The sequence below is a fragment of the Globicephala melas genome, chromosome 20 (assembly GCF_963455315.2).
Source record: "Globicephala melas chromosome 20, mGloMel1.2, whole genome shotgun sequence".
Lineage (NCBI taxonomy): Eukaryota > Metazoa > Chordata > Mammalia > Artiodactyla > Delphinidae > Globicephala > Globicephala melas.
In genome coordinates, this window is record NC_083333.1 from 16,941,973 (window position 1) to 16,954,100 (window position 12,128).

At 48.2% G+C, this 12,128-nt stretch overlaps 1 protein-coding gene across 1 annotated transcript in view; it reads left to right on the forward strand.

The window, feature by feature from the left end:
* LOC115855801 (heparan sulfate glucosamine 3-O-sulfotransferase 3B1) overlaps window positions 1-11,645 on the forward strand; it is a 34,927-nt gene extending 23,282 nt beyond the window's left edge. The window contains exon 2 of the mRNA XM_030861371.2: window positions 10,993-11,645. Within this exon, the coding sequence (XP_030717231.1) occupies window positions 10,993-11,611 (619 nt within the window). The 3' untranslated portion in view covers window positions 11,612-11,645. The remainder of the gene's footprint in view (window positions 1-10,992) is intronic.
* Window positions 11,646-12,128: the final 483 nt, after the last annotated feature.

Genomic DNA, 12,128 nt, shown 5'->3' on the forward strand with positions numbered 1-12,128 from the left:
GTCAAAAGAACTTAAGTTTCCTTGACATAAAGGAGCATTGAGAGGAATTACAAATAGGTGGAAACTGGCTTTTTCCATGTAGTGGGAGGTGGAAAAGGAAACCCACAGAAGTTCCACCAGAAAGCACTTATTTGCATGCCAATGGTCCAGACTTACATTGCCTTTTGCTATGTCGTTGCCTATAATTTACAGAGTTGCAGAATATCTCAAAGGCAATAAAAAGGCTAGCTCCAGGTAACACACGGCACAGTTTTCCACTGGAGACATCCAGTAATCTTTTCTGCCTATTCCAAATGTCTTTACATCTTCTTGTGTCAGTCCTCAGTAGCCTCATGGAATTTATCACCAGCTAGAAGCCCAGGTCTGTTTAAAATATGCTGCTGGGAAGCACAGTCTCCCCCACTCCTGATACGTCTTGAAGCCACTCACCTCCCACGTTTGATGTGGCTTCTCATTGCCTCTGAGATCAAATCCAAATTCTGTCTGGCGTTTGTTCGTTTATTCATTTACCCTTCATTCATCTAAGAGCCATGCATTTTGGCCACAGTGCAAATAAGGCAGAGCCCAGTCCTCAACCCCCTCGAAGTCTATAATAGCAGCTAGAGAAAGGTTATGCTAACGTTTGTGCGTGTGCGCGCGCACACGCATATGTGTATTTGCAGGGAGGGTGGTGGTCCTAAGAGGGGAGCAGAATTGCTAGCCCAGCCTGGGGAAGGAATGAGTGCCATAGGAATGTACTAGAAGGAGGAGGGCTCTGCTTGCCCATGGCTGGGATGAAGGGTGAAAAAGGAAGGTAGGGGACATAGCATGTCCTTAGGGAAAAGCAGGGAGACACCTGGGCAGGGAGCTTGAATGTCATGTTGAACATCATGAGAGCAGAGGGGAAAGGGGACCACTCCAGCCTGCTTTCCAATCTTTCTTGCCTTTTTTCTCACCATTCCACAAACAAACAAACAAACTTCAGTCCAAGCCCAATGTTTCAATCACTGTCTTATGTTCTTACACTCGGGTATCTTCTGTTCTTGATATCTTCACTTCCACCCGCCCTTGGGACCAGCTCAAGGAAGCTTTAGATGTCCCAAAGGACACGATGTCTGGGCGCTTCTTTTCCGCATTTCAATGCAATATGTATTGGCAAACTTCCTGGATGTGGAATTTCTCTCTAAATACACAGTAAGCCCCTGGAGGGCAAGAATCATCCCCGTGAATGATAGCTACGTGCCATTTCACTGATTCCTTAACCATCCGTGAGAGAGACTATGTCCACATTCCTGGTCCGTTTTCTTTTTGAGACCCAGGGGAGAGACATGTGGGGTATCTCACCCCACCGTCATTTGATGAATGCAAATGAATTTTAATAATTTAAGCAAAATAATAAGTAAAATGACAATGAATAGACATCAGCTCGTTAGAGTCATTTCTTTTTTCTTACTGTTGTTAAAGCGACCACTTATCATTTTGAGCGAAAGTGGTCTATTACCGGCCCCAAGAGGTGGTGCATCCAAAGTTCGAAAGTAAGAGGCGCTCATGGCTGGCTTCTGTTCCACAGGTCAAATAAGGAACTTGTTCTTTGCTGTAGCTCAGCACTCAAGGTCAAGACCTTCTTTATGTGTTCGGCCTCGTAATGTAAATGTGTCACCTAATATAATGGGTAGGATGATACATAAATGTTGCTCTAGAATTAACTCCTTCGAGCATTGGGATCCTGAGATGCTCACCATTTTCAAACCTGGCCCACATGGTAATTTATGATCCCAGATTGCCCCCAGTTCTCTTTACATATTTGCATTGTGACCTCTAGTCATTGGCTTTAAGCACTGCTAGTTCACCTCCTTTCATTCATTCATCTATGTGTTCATCCAGCAGATTATTTTCCAGTGCTTCCTATGCTGGGTGTTTTGCTGGGTTTTGTTCTTGTATTTCTTTTGAAGATAAAAATCTTTACAATTCACCGTCCATATAAATACAAAACAAAACATGGCGGGCCACAAGAGTCAACCAAACATTTTGTTCTTAGAAATAGTCATTAGGGCTTAAAAATAGTTACAGGGTTAGTTTTTCACTGGGGCTAATGCAGGGTAAAAGGCTAATCTTGCTTGTAATTCTTAGCAGCCCTCTCACTACCCATTTGGTTATTTGATCTCCCTGGCGCTTACAGTTTTGTTCCCTTGTGCGAGTTGTGGAGTCGGGGGGAGGGAACGCTTTGTCTCAAGCACAGAAGAATCGCTGGAAATTTTAAGACTCACCGTCTATCAGGAAGTTCTCATAGAATTTGAACAATCTTGACGAGACGTGCTCAAGTAATACAGAACACTTGAGCAGAGCTTCAGCCGCCAAGACTTTCCATCTGTCCTATCTTTGGACATGAAACACACAAGCAAGTTGGACTTTATATAGTAATCTGTTACAGATGCACTGAGTTTTTATTTAAAAAATGGTGACCTGTGATAATGAATGGATGCGACTTTCTCCTCCTGAAAACTGGCTCTGGAAAGCTTCCGTACTTCACAAGCTGAGAATCCCCAAAAGAGTAGGAGAGAGGGCACTTTGATGGGTGTCTTTATTTTATTTTTTAAATAATTTTATTTATTTATTTTGGCCGCGTTGGGTCTTCGTTGCTGCGCACGGGCTTTCTCTAGTTGTGGTGGGCGCGGGCTACTCTTCCTTGTGGTGCGCGGGCTTCTCATCGTAGTGGCTTCTCTTGTTGCAGAGCACGGGCTCTAGCCGCACGGGCTTCAGTAGTTGTGGCACGCAGGCTCAGTAGTTGTCGTTCGCAGGCTCCAGAGTGCAGTCTCAGTAGTTGTGGCGCACGGGCTTAGTTGCTACGCGGCATGTGGGATCTTCCCGGACCAGGGCTTGAACCTGTGTCCCCTGCATTGGGAGGCGGATTCTTAACCACTGCACCACCGGGGAAGTCCTGATGGGTGTCTTCAGAGTTTCCATCGGCCTTGCCATGTCACTTCCTTTCTCTAGACACCTTCCGATCAGCTTCAAGCACTAGGTCAGACCAACTGGGAAGAAATAATTGCTACTGATTATCGGCGTGCAAATAAGAAACTGAAGGGTTTTCTTTGTCGGCAGTGTCTCCAGGTTTATACACTCCCAAGGATGTTCTCTAGAAAGCACCTCTTTTCTTCTCTAAAATGTTCTCGAGCTATTTAAAGCCTGTGGCAAGGGAAGTTGTTTTGCTCTCATTTCCCTTCAGTTTAGCTTAAACTTACGTCTGGGGTTTTTATTGACCTAATTTACTTTATACTTTCTATCAACTTTTCAGTTGGTAACCATAAAGTAGAGTTCTCTTTGTAAAGTCGAAGGGGAGCAGGGAGAGGGATGGGGCCATTGTCTTGGACTTAAGTCGAGGATTGACTGGGATTTCTCTCTCATCCCAAACTCCTACTGTCCCTGCAGTCAGGAGGCGGGAAGGGAATGGATTATATCAACCCTTCATTCTGTGAATCTGGTTTCCGCAGTTGGGTTGTTTCTTTTCAGCAGCCAGGGATGGACCCCTGCCCCTAAACGGGCTGTTTTACTTCAGGTAAACCTCATTCTCTGCCATGGAAAGAAAGTAAGAAAGAAAGAGAGAGAGAGAGAGAGAAGGAGGAAGGAAGGAAGGAGAGAAGGAAAGAAGGAAAGAGAGAAAGAAGGAAGGAAGCAAAGAGAGAGAGAGAGAAAGAAAGAACCCTCCAAAGTAGGATGCGTTCATATGAAACACTGCCTCATTTCCTGCTCCCCTTTGGCTTGGATCATCACATCCGTTCAGTGATGTCAACCCAAGAAGGGGAGTTTGGTTTTTCTTGGTCTCCAAGGTCCTACCAGGGAACTAAGAAGGAAGGTCCAAACATGGGATCCTTCCTAGCACAAGTGAAGAATTTCAGGAAACGGAGACTCTTTCAAATATTTGTTTTACAGGAGACTTTGAATTTAAGAACCAATGTGGAATTTCTTTTTCCTTAGCAATATTTCCCTAGAAATATCCCTACTATTTAGAGCCATAAGTCAAAGGAGATAATAAAGAGGGGACATAAGTGGGGTTCATTCCACCTTACCCATAGGAAGTGTTTTGCTGCTTTAAGAGCTTATTCACATATGAACTACAATTGAATCTCATTTTTTTTTAAAGCAGGACAAATATCTCCATTTTACAAATGCAGAGAGACAGCTCAGAGATGTTAGGCAACTTGCCTGAAGACACACAGCCTGACCTTGAACCCTACTTTCCTTTCTATTCCACCAGGCACCAGGTTGCCTAACGAGTGAGTGCCTAGTTTTAGGACACCCTTGACATTGACTTCCACCTGAATTGCACTCTTGGGGTTGATCTGTACCCCCAAGGTACACTTTGAAGTACACTTTGTACCAATTCAATCATCGAATATTTATATAGGTTCTCCTTTACCAACTTGTGCCAACCTATGGCTGGCTGGAGGAGCAGGGGGTGGCATGAGGGTGGGGAGGAAGAGATGGAGATTGTAAGGGTCCCCGTATAGAATTTTAGAGCCTAAGAACCCCCTTTTAAACCAATCCATTTTTTTAATATTTATTTTGTTTATTATTTTTTATTTTTTGGCTGCGTCAAGTCTTAGTTGTGATATGCAGGCTCTTTTGTTGTGGCGCGCGGTCGCCTCTCTAGTTGTGGGCCGCAGAGCGCGTGGGCTCTGTAGTTTTTAGCACTCGGGCTCTCTAGTTGAGGCGTGAGAGCTCAGTAGTTGTGGCGCATGGGCTCAGTTGCCTCGTGGCACGTGGGATCTTAGTTCCCCGACCAGGGATCGAACCCCTGTCCCCTGCATTGGAAGGTGGATTCTTTACCACTGCACCACCAGGGAAGTCCCCCAGTCCATTAATTTTTATACACAGGAAACTGAGCCCAAAGCTTTGAGTGCTTCGTCCGAGGTCTTAGGCTCTTGTCAGTGGCAGGGCAGGAACCAGAGCCCAGGGCTTCGTGTGCCCAGTGCCCACTGGGCTTTCGCTGGGCCAGGAAGTCCCTCCCCTTGCCCTGGGAGAAGCGGGGGTGGGGGGGTGGGGGGCGGTGCTTCCCTGGTGGGGAAGTGATTTTCATCCACGCTCTGTTGACGGGCGGTGTGGAATGGCTCAGAAGCTCTGGAGTAAGGGCCTGTTTACAAACATTTGCACCTCGTTGCCCAGGGCACAGGATAGGCAGACTTTCTTGGGATGAAGCAGGGAGCTGGGAGAGGATTTACCGGAGCCTGTGACACACACCAGTCAGTGTCACAGCCTGAGGGCTGGCCCTTTGTTGCCTGGGAGGTAACCCAGGCAGAGCTGGGGCTCCCACCGCCCCAGGGAAAAGGAGCCGGTTCCAGACGGGAAGCCCGCACTGATGAGAGTTCATCTCTGATGAGCAGGTCAGGTCTACACAGAGAAGAATCTGCCGAAGCAGGAAGGGGCAGAGCTGCTTCAGCGGCAGCCTTTCCGCCTCTGCATCTGGTGCCCTACTCTCTCCTTTCTGGGTCCCCTGCTCTGCCCTGTCTGCCCAATGGCAGGGCTGATTTTACTTTTACTTTCGAGAGAGTGTGCTTCCCGGAAAACTTTTTTCTATTGACGAAAAAATTTTTTTTCTTTTTCTTTTTTTTTTCAGGAAACGGGACACAGATTACTCTGATTTCACATGATTTGTGCCCGCACACAGTGAGGTCCGATAAACACGAGCAACGCCCCACAGAGCGCAGACACAAAAGGCTATTAGCTTTTAATTGAAACCCTCCCTCCACCCCCCCCAGCCCCCCAGCCCCTTCGAGGAACAGGAACTCAGGCCTTTGTGAGGCAGGGTCTATAACAGAGGACTCTGCCAAAATGAAAGGAATCTCGAGTTGACCCAGAGGAGTGAGATGCTCTTTTGAGCCCCACCCCCTTATGGCATTCAAAGGCTTTTCATTTTCTGAGCAGTATTGAAATTCTAGGACAATGGAGGCCAAATCCTTGCAGTGGGGTTGGGGGCTGGGCAGGGAGAAAGGAGAGAGGGTTGGCCAAGGAGGGGACCCGGGGGAGTCCATCCTTTGTTATTTTTCTTCTTTCCTACCCATTACCTTAAAAAAAGAAAAAAAAAAGAAAAAGAAAGAAAGAAAGTAAAAAGACCCAGTAAACTTTATAATGAATAATGACATCACTTCCGGGAGCCCAGCTGCTCCTGGGGACCGGAGAGACACGGAGAGCAAGACTATTTACAATTTCATTTTAAATTATTTGAAACCCTCCCAGAGGAGTTCTTTGATATGCAAACATCTCACCCAAATGGAGATAATTATTTATGGAGATGTGGCCCTTTGAAGGGGAGCTCCGATCTGGTGGGCTCAGAGACTTCCTACAAAGGAAGAAGGTTCCAGATAAGAAGGGGCTGAGCTGATCCCCATCTTCCTCCCTCCCCCCCCCCACTCCTCCCCTGGGAAGAAAACTGCTTTAAAGAAGAAACTTCCCAGGGTTACAACTTACAGCTCGAGTTACAAGTCTCAGGAGCTGCCGGTGTCTCCTTGTCCACAGTCAAGTTTACAGGAAGAGCTCCTTTCTCATCCCTGGGTGTCTCATCTTTCTGTCGGGATGGAAGCTACAAGGCTGGACCTTTGTCTTTGCCCCCCTCCCCTCCCCCCGAAGTCCACTGTAATTTATAAGGTCACAAGGTAGAAAGGCACCGCCCCGGGGAAGAGTTTGGGGTGGATGTTCAGGGCTGGTAGATGGGACTTCAGAAGAGGTGACAGCCGTGTGACATCGGTGGTATCGTGGTGAGCACAACCGCCTTCAGAAGAGGTGACACCAGCTTCCCGCACACTTGTCACTACAGAAACCCCTCTGATTAAGTCTCTAATGACCCTGGGGACTCCAGAGCACCCGCTAGCTTCTGGGGACATGTGCCCTCTCCTCGCCCCCGACCCTGCCAGTGTCTGTCACCTCCGGGACTGTCGGCAGCTTTGCAGTTTGCTCCTTGGCAATGTCCCCTCCCTGTGACCCCCCAGCTGCCCTTCTGCCCTTCTCAAGTTAGCCAACTGAGTGCTTCCCCGGCCTCTGTGATGGGGAGATTGACGCACTCAACTAACCTCAGCCTAACTGCCTTCCTTGGGGACCAGGCAGGGTAGGCCAGGCCTCTGGAGGAGGAAAGGATGAGGGAGGGGCTTGGGCAGCCGAGCAGTCAGATCCCAGGAACCCAAGGGCATCCTTTCATAAAAGAAGACTTGTTATTTTTTGTTCGTTGTCTGAGTTTTTCTGGCATGTATTTTCAAGGCAGGAAGTTGGCCTGTCACAGGTTAAGATGTGCTACCTTTGACAGCCCTCAGTGTTCCCTGGGAGGAAAGGGTTTTCTTTTTTCCTGAGTGGTCACAGGTGCCGTGATCCCAGCATCCCAGGGAGAGCCCTCGACTGGAGCCGCAGAGGAAGGTGAGGGTTAGGAAAGGACCCCGGTGAGCGTGCTGCACCTGCACTTGAGGCCCGGGCTGAGGGTGCAAGGGTGTGCGACCCCGTTCTTCCCAAGGAGGAAACCATCCTTCACAGACAGGAAGCCAAGGAGAGAAGGGATCGCAGCGTGGTCGGGGTTGCTGTTCTTTTTTTTTAAAAGCAGATTTTATTTATTTATTTTTTAGAGCAGTTTTAGGGTCACAGCAAAATCAAGCAGAAAGATCAAAGTTCCAGAAACCGAGCACTGGCGCGTGAATTTGGGGTTCAACCACATTCCTATAGGTCTCCTGCTCCCCGCGAAGCACAGCCTTCCCCCATCAGAGTGGTCCACTGGTTACGATGAGCTTACACTGACACATCAGTCATCATCGCCCCAAGTCCATAGTTTTCATACAGCAGGGCCCACCCTTGGAGATGTCCGTTCTGTGGGCTTGACAAACGCATAATGACACGTATCCGTCATGACGGTATCACTCGGTATTTTCACTGCCCTAAAAATCTTCTGTGCTCTACCTGTTCAGCCCCACCTCTCCCTGCATCTCTGGGGATCCCAGCGTTTTTGAGTTTTGTTGCTGATACTTGCGGGTTTATCAGCTGCTCAAAAAACAGGGGGCGGGCATCCTTATTCCCCATGTGGATTTCGGACTGTGGAGGTTTATTTATTTAGTTGTTTCCAGGGTGGGGAGGAGAGGTGTAACCTTCCTAGAAATCCTGATTCTTCTGTGTGTAAAGGTTTCTCCTGGCTGCTCTGTTGTTTTTTGAATTCTCAGGGGCCGGACGTGGGCTTTGGGAGCAGCTAAAAGTGATGCAGCCTTTCGGCTTCCTGGCCGGTTACCAACCTGACCCCACAGTGGGATCGTCCTCAGAGCAGTTTGTCAGAAGGCGACCTCCTCTTCGGTGCTAATTCACAGACCAGGAGGCTGAGGCCTGGAAAGGCAGGCATGTGGCCAGGGATGTTCACCCTCATGAAAACTTGTAGCTTCTTTTTTTTTTTTTAAGCAACAGTAAATAGATCTGTGATGTCAAAATGTCTAAGTCTCTATTGACCATTTTCTCTTTTCAATCAAGATTTTCCTCCCAAGGGTATCCAGACAAGGATTTGGGCAGCCTCGGGCTATTTGTAAGGGGATTTGCCTTGTGGAAGGTGCTTGCTTTAAGCTCTTCGTTGGAAAGGGGCAGCACAAGGGGAAGATTTGGGAGTGATAGAACCGGTGATGCTGGTTGTTAAAGATTTCTATGTATGTGTCCGAAGTCATGCAACTGGACACCAAGAATGATCGTTCACTGTATGTAGGTTAACAAGTAGATCTTTAGAATTAAGAAAAAAGATTGCTGTTGGAGGTCAGGAAACGTGCGGGTATTTTTTTTTTTATTGGGGTAAAGTTGATTCGCGACCTTGCGTTAGTTTCAGGTTACAGCACAGTGACTCGCTTATACATATATCTGTATCTGTCTATCTATATTCTTTTTCAGATTCTTTTCCCTTATAGGTTATTACAAAATATTGAGTAGAGTTCCCTGTGCTCTGCACTAGGTCCTTGTTGGTTATCTATTTTATTTACAATAGTGTGCATAGGTGGGGTATTTCTGTAACCAAGCAAGAGGTCATTCTCCCCCAGGAGAGGGAAACAGGGCACTGGATGTTTCCCTGACTCTTCCTAGTTTTGCTCAATCCAAGGGGGAGATGGGCCCACCCCAGCCCAATGTGGCTTGCCGCTTGTCCCCTCTCTGAAGTTCAAGTTCATTCACTTCCATCATCTGCTTTGTGTCAATGTCTTGGCCTCTGTGCGGCTGTAGTGCGTTGGGTTACATCCATTTCAACAACCTTCCTCTTTATTGTTGTGTAATTTGCCAGTTCAAACAATAAGTTCACTTGCTGGACCCTGGGAGGAGGCGTGCCATCTGAAGAAAGAAAAGAGGCAGAAAAAGAAAATTAAGGCAACCTTTGCTACTGGAGAACATCAGAATTATAAGGCTTTTAGAACTTCTCTGGTTCATTCAAAGTTCCTACGCGTTTAGACCCTCTGAAGACAGACCCCAAACCCACTCCATCTGCCCTGGCCCTGGAGAACTTGGCAGGTCGGGTTTCCCTCAGTCATAGCGGTATAGCACTTGGATTCTGAATATTAAACCCTTTCTTGTAGAGTCAGTCTAGGTACAAATGGCTGAACACTGGAAACAGCTCGGACTTGATCAAACTCGATCTGCTTTTGAGTGAAATGCAAAATAAGTTGCGAGCCGGGCCCCTCTGTAATCCTTCGTCACGTTAGCCTGATGACACGGCTACGTTTGTCTAAGTGGTTAATGGGCAAAGTGGGTCAATCCAGCTTTAGCTTAAGCCGGGGGCAGCTGCAGGGCTGCAAGGCAGTCCTTCGGGGAGAAGCATGCTTCCTCTAACTAGCTGTGAAGGAGGAGCCCGTTGCCCTTTCTGCCTCTTGCAATAGAGTTTATATCATCATTTCCATAAATGTCTCCCTAGAGGGATTTTGGTCTCAGTAGATTAGGGATGGCTTGAAGCTGGAAGTTCAGAATGTCCTACTGAGAGGTAGATATTTGGTCAAAAATGATGTGGAAATTGTCTTTTTTCCAATTTCTGGGCCCAGGTTGGAATCAATCAGGAATCTCTATCCCATAGCAAATGGAAGATTGTACATCTGTGACCGCTACTTAGTGTCCGATTAGGTAACACATCTCCTTCCGAGGTACACACACCAACGTGTACACATGCATGTTCAGCATGGTCCTACTGTGTGCTATAAACTGTGTACTGAACACGGTCATAATGATCATAATAATGGAGTAGTAGCCGCAGCTAGTGAATATCGAATATATAACGTATGCCAGGCACGTTCAAAGCATATTATGATCATTAATTGTCTTAATCCTCATTAAACTCCCATAAGGTTGGTGTTATCATCTTTATTCTTACAGCTGAGGAGAGAAGGCCAGAAAGTAAGTTGCTGAAAATGAGACACCTTATAAGTGACAAGCTGGGATTTGAACCCAGGAGGTCTGATGTCCAAGCCCACAGTGCTTAAATGTTAAGCTAAATGCTTTCATTTTACAAACCCCGCAACAACCAAATGCAGTGGGTGGAAATCATTCTCGTTTCACATATTCGGAGGCTGGAACTCAGGGAGCAAATCAGGCACGGTCTTACATCATTGATGCCTCTGATTTTTAGTGCTAATCACCACACAGAACTGCTTTTTGGTCCAAATGTCATGTCCTATCTTTCCTGTAGGTTATAGCAGTTTTGCCTACGTAGTTATGTTTAAATTATGCTAAGAAAGATATCATACAAGTCTCCCTGCCTATGCCAGGCACTTTTCTAAGCTGTTGAGGTGTATGAATACGTTTAATCATCACAACAACCGTAGGAGATCGGTAGTGTTATTATTTCCCATTAAGTACATCCGCGAGGAGCCAGGGGTGCACAGCCTTGCGTCTGTGCGACTTCTCCGCGATCACGGTCACACATCTAGTAAGTGGAGCAGTTAGTACCTCAACTCAGGCTCCGGGTCTGTAAGACCCTCCCTCTGCTGGGAAGGAGCTCAGTTTTCAGGCCCTAACGTGCCTTTCTGCTCCGCGCAGGGACCTGATGCCGAGGACCCTGGAGGGGCAGATCACCATGGAGAAGACGCCCAGCTACTTCGTGACGCGCGAGGCGCCCGCGCGCATCTCGGCCATGTCCAAGGACACCAAGCTCCTGGTGGTGGTGCGGGACCCGGTGACCAGGGCCGTCTCGGACTACACGCAGACGCTGTCCAAGCGGCCCGACATCCCCAGCTTCGAGAGCCTGGCCTTCAGGAACCGGACGGCGGGCCTCGTGGACCGGGCGTGGAGCGCCATCCAGATCGGCCTGTACGCCGAGCACCTGGAGCGCTGGCTGCGCCACTTCCCCGCCCGCCAGCTGCTCTTCGTGAGCGGCGAGCGGCTGGTGCGCGACCCGGCCGGCGAGCTGGGCCGCGTGCAGGACTTCCTGGGCCTCAAGCGCATCATCTCCGACAAGCACTTCTACTTCAACCAGACCAAGGGCTTCCCCTGCCTCAAGAAGGCCGAGGGCAGCGGCCGCCCTCACTGCCTGGGCAAGACCAAGGGCAGACCCCACCCCGAGATCGACGGCCAGGTCCTGCGGCGGCTGCGCGACTTCTACCGGCCGTTCAACCGCAAGTTCTACCAGATGACGGGCCACGACTTCGGCTGGGACTGATCAGACCCTCCCGCCCCGCCCCCCTCCCCACCCGGGGCTTAGGAAATATTGAGAGAGATTATATGTATGTAAAATGTACAGAAATCTATTTTATAATAATTTATTTTTAATTCATAAGCAATTAACTCACTAAGCTGCCTAGCCACGCTCTTTAGAGTCACGTAATCTGTTCACATTCCAAAGTGTTTCTAAGATTTTCTTCTCGTCTTCACAATGGATGGTGCTTCCTTTTTTTTTTTTTTTTTTTTCTTTCTTTCTACCCATTGTATTTAAAAAGAAGAAAAGCACAACTTGAGATTTTCGTTGTTACGGGTATGCAGCCTTCGATCGCTGTCTGGATGCACTTGCCCACCTCCTCATACGGAAGCTTCCATCTCCCCTCCTGCCTGGGCACCTCTGGGAGCTCCGAGCTGCCAGACCTTCACATAGCAGCTTCCTCGCGGACGTGCTGACACATCCGAGGGCGTAGACTCCAAACCACAGCGCTAGCTTTCCCCCCCAAGTCCGCTCAGCACGC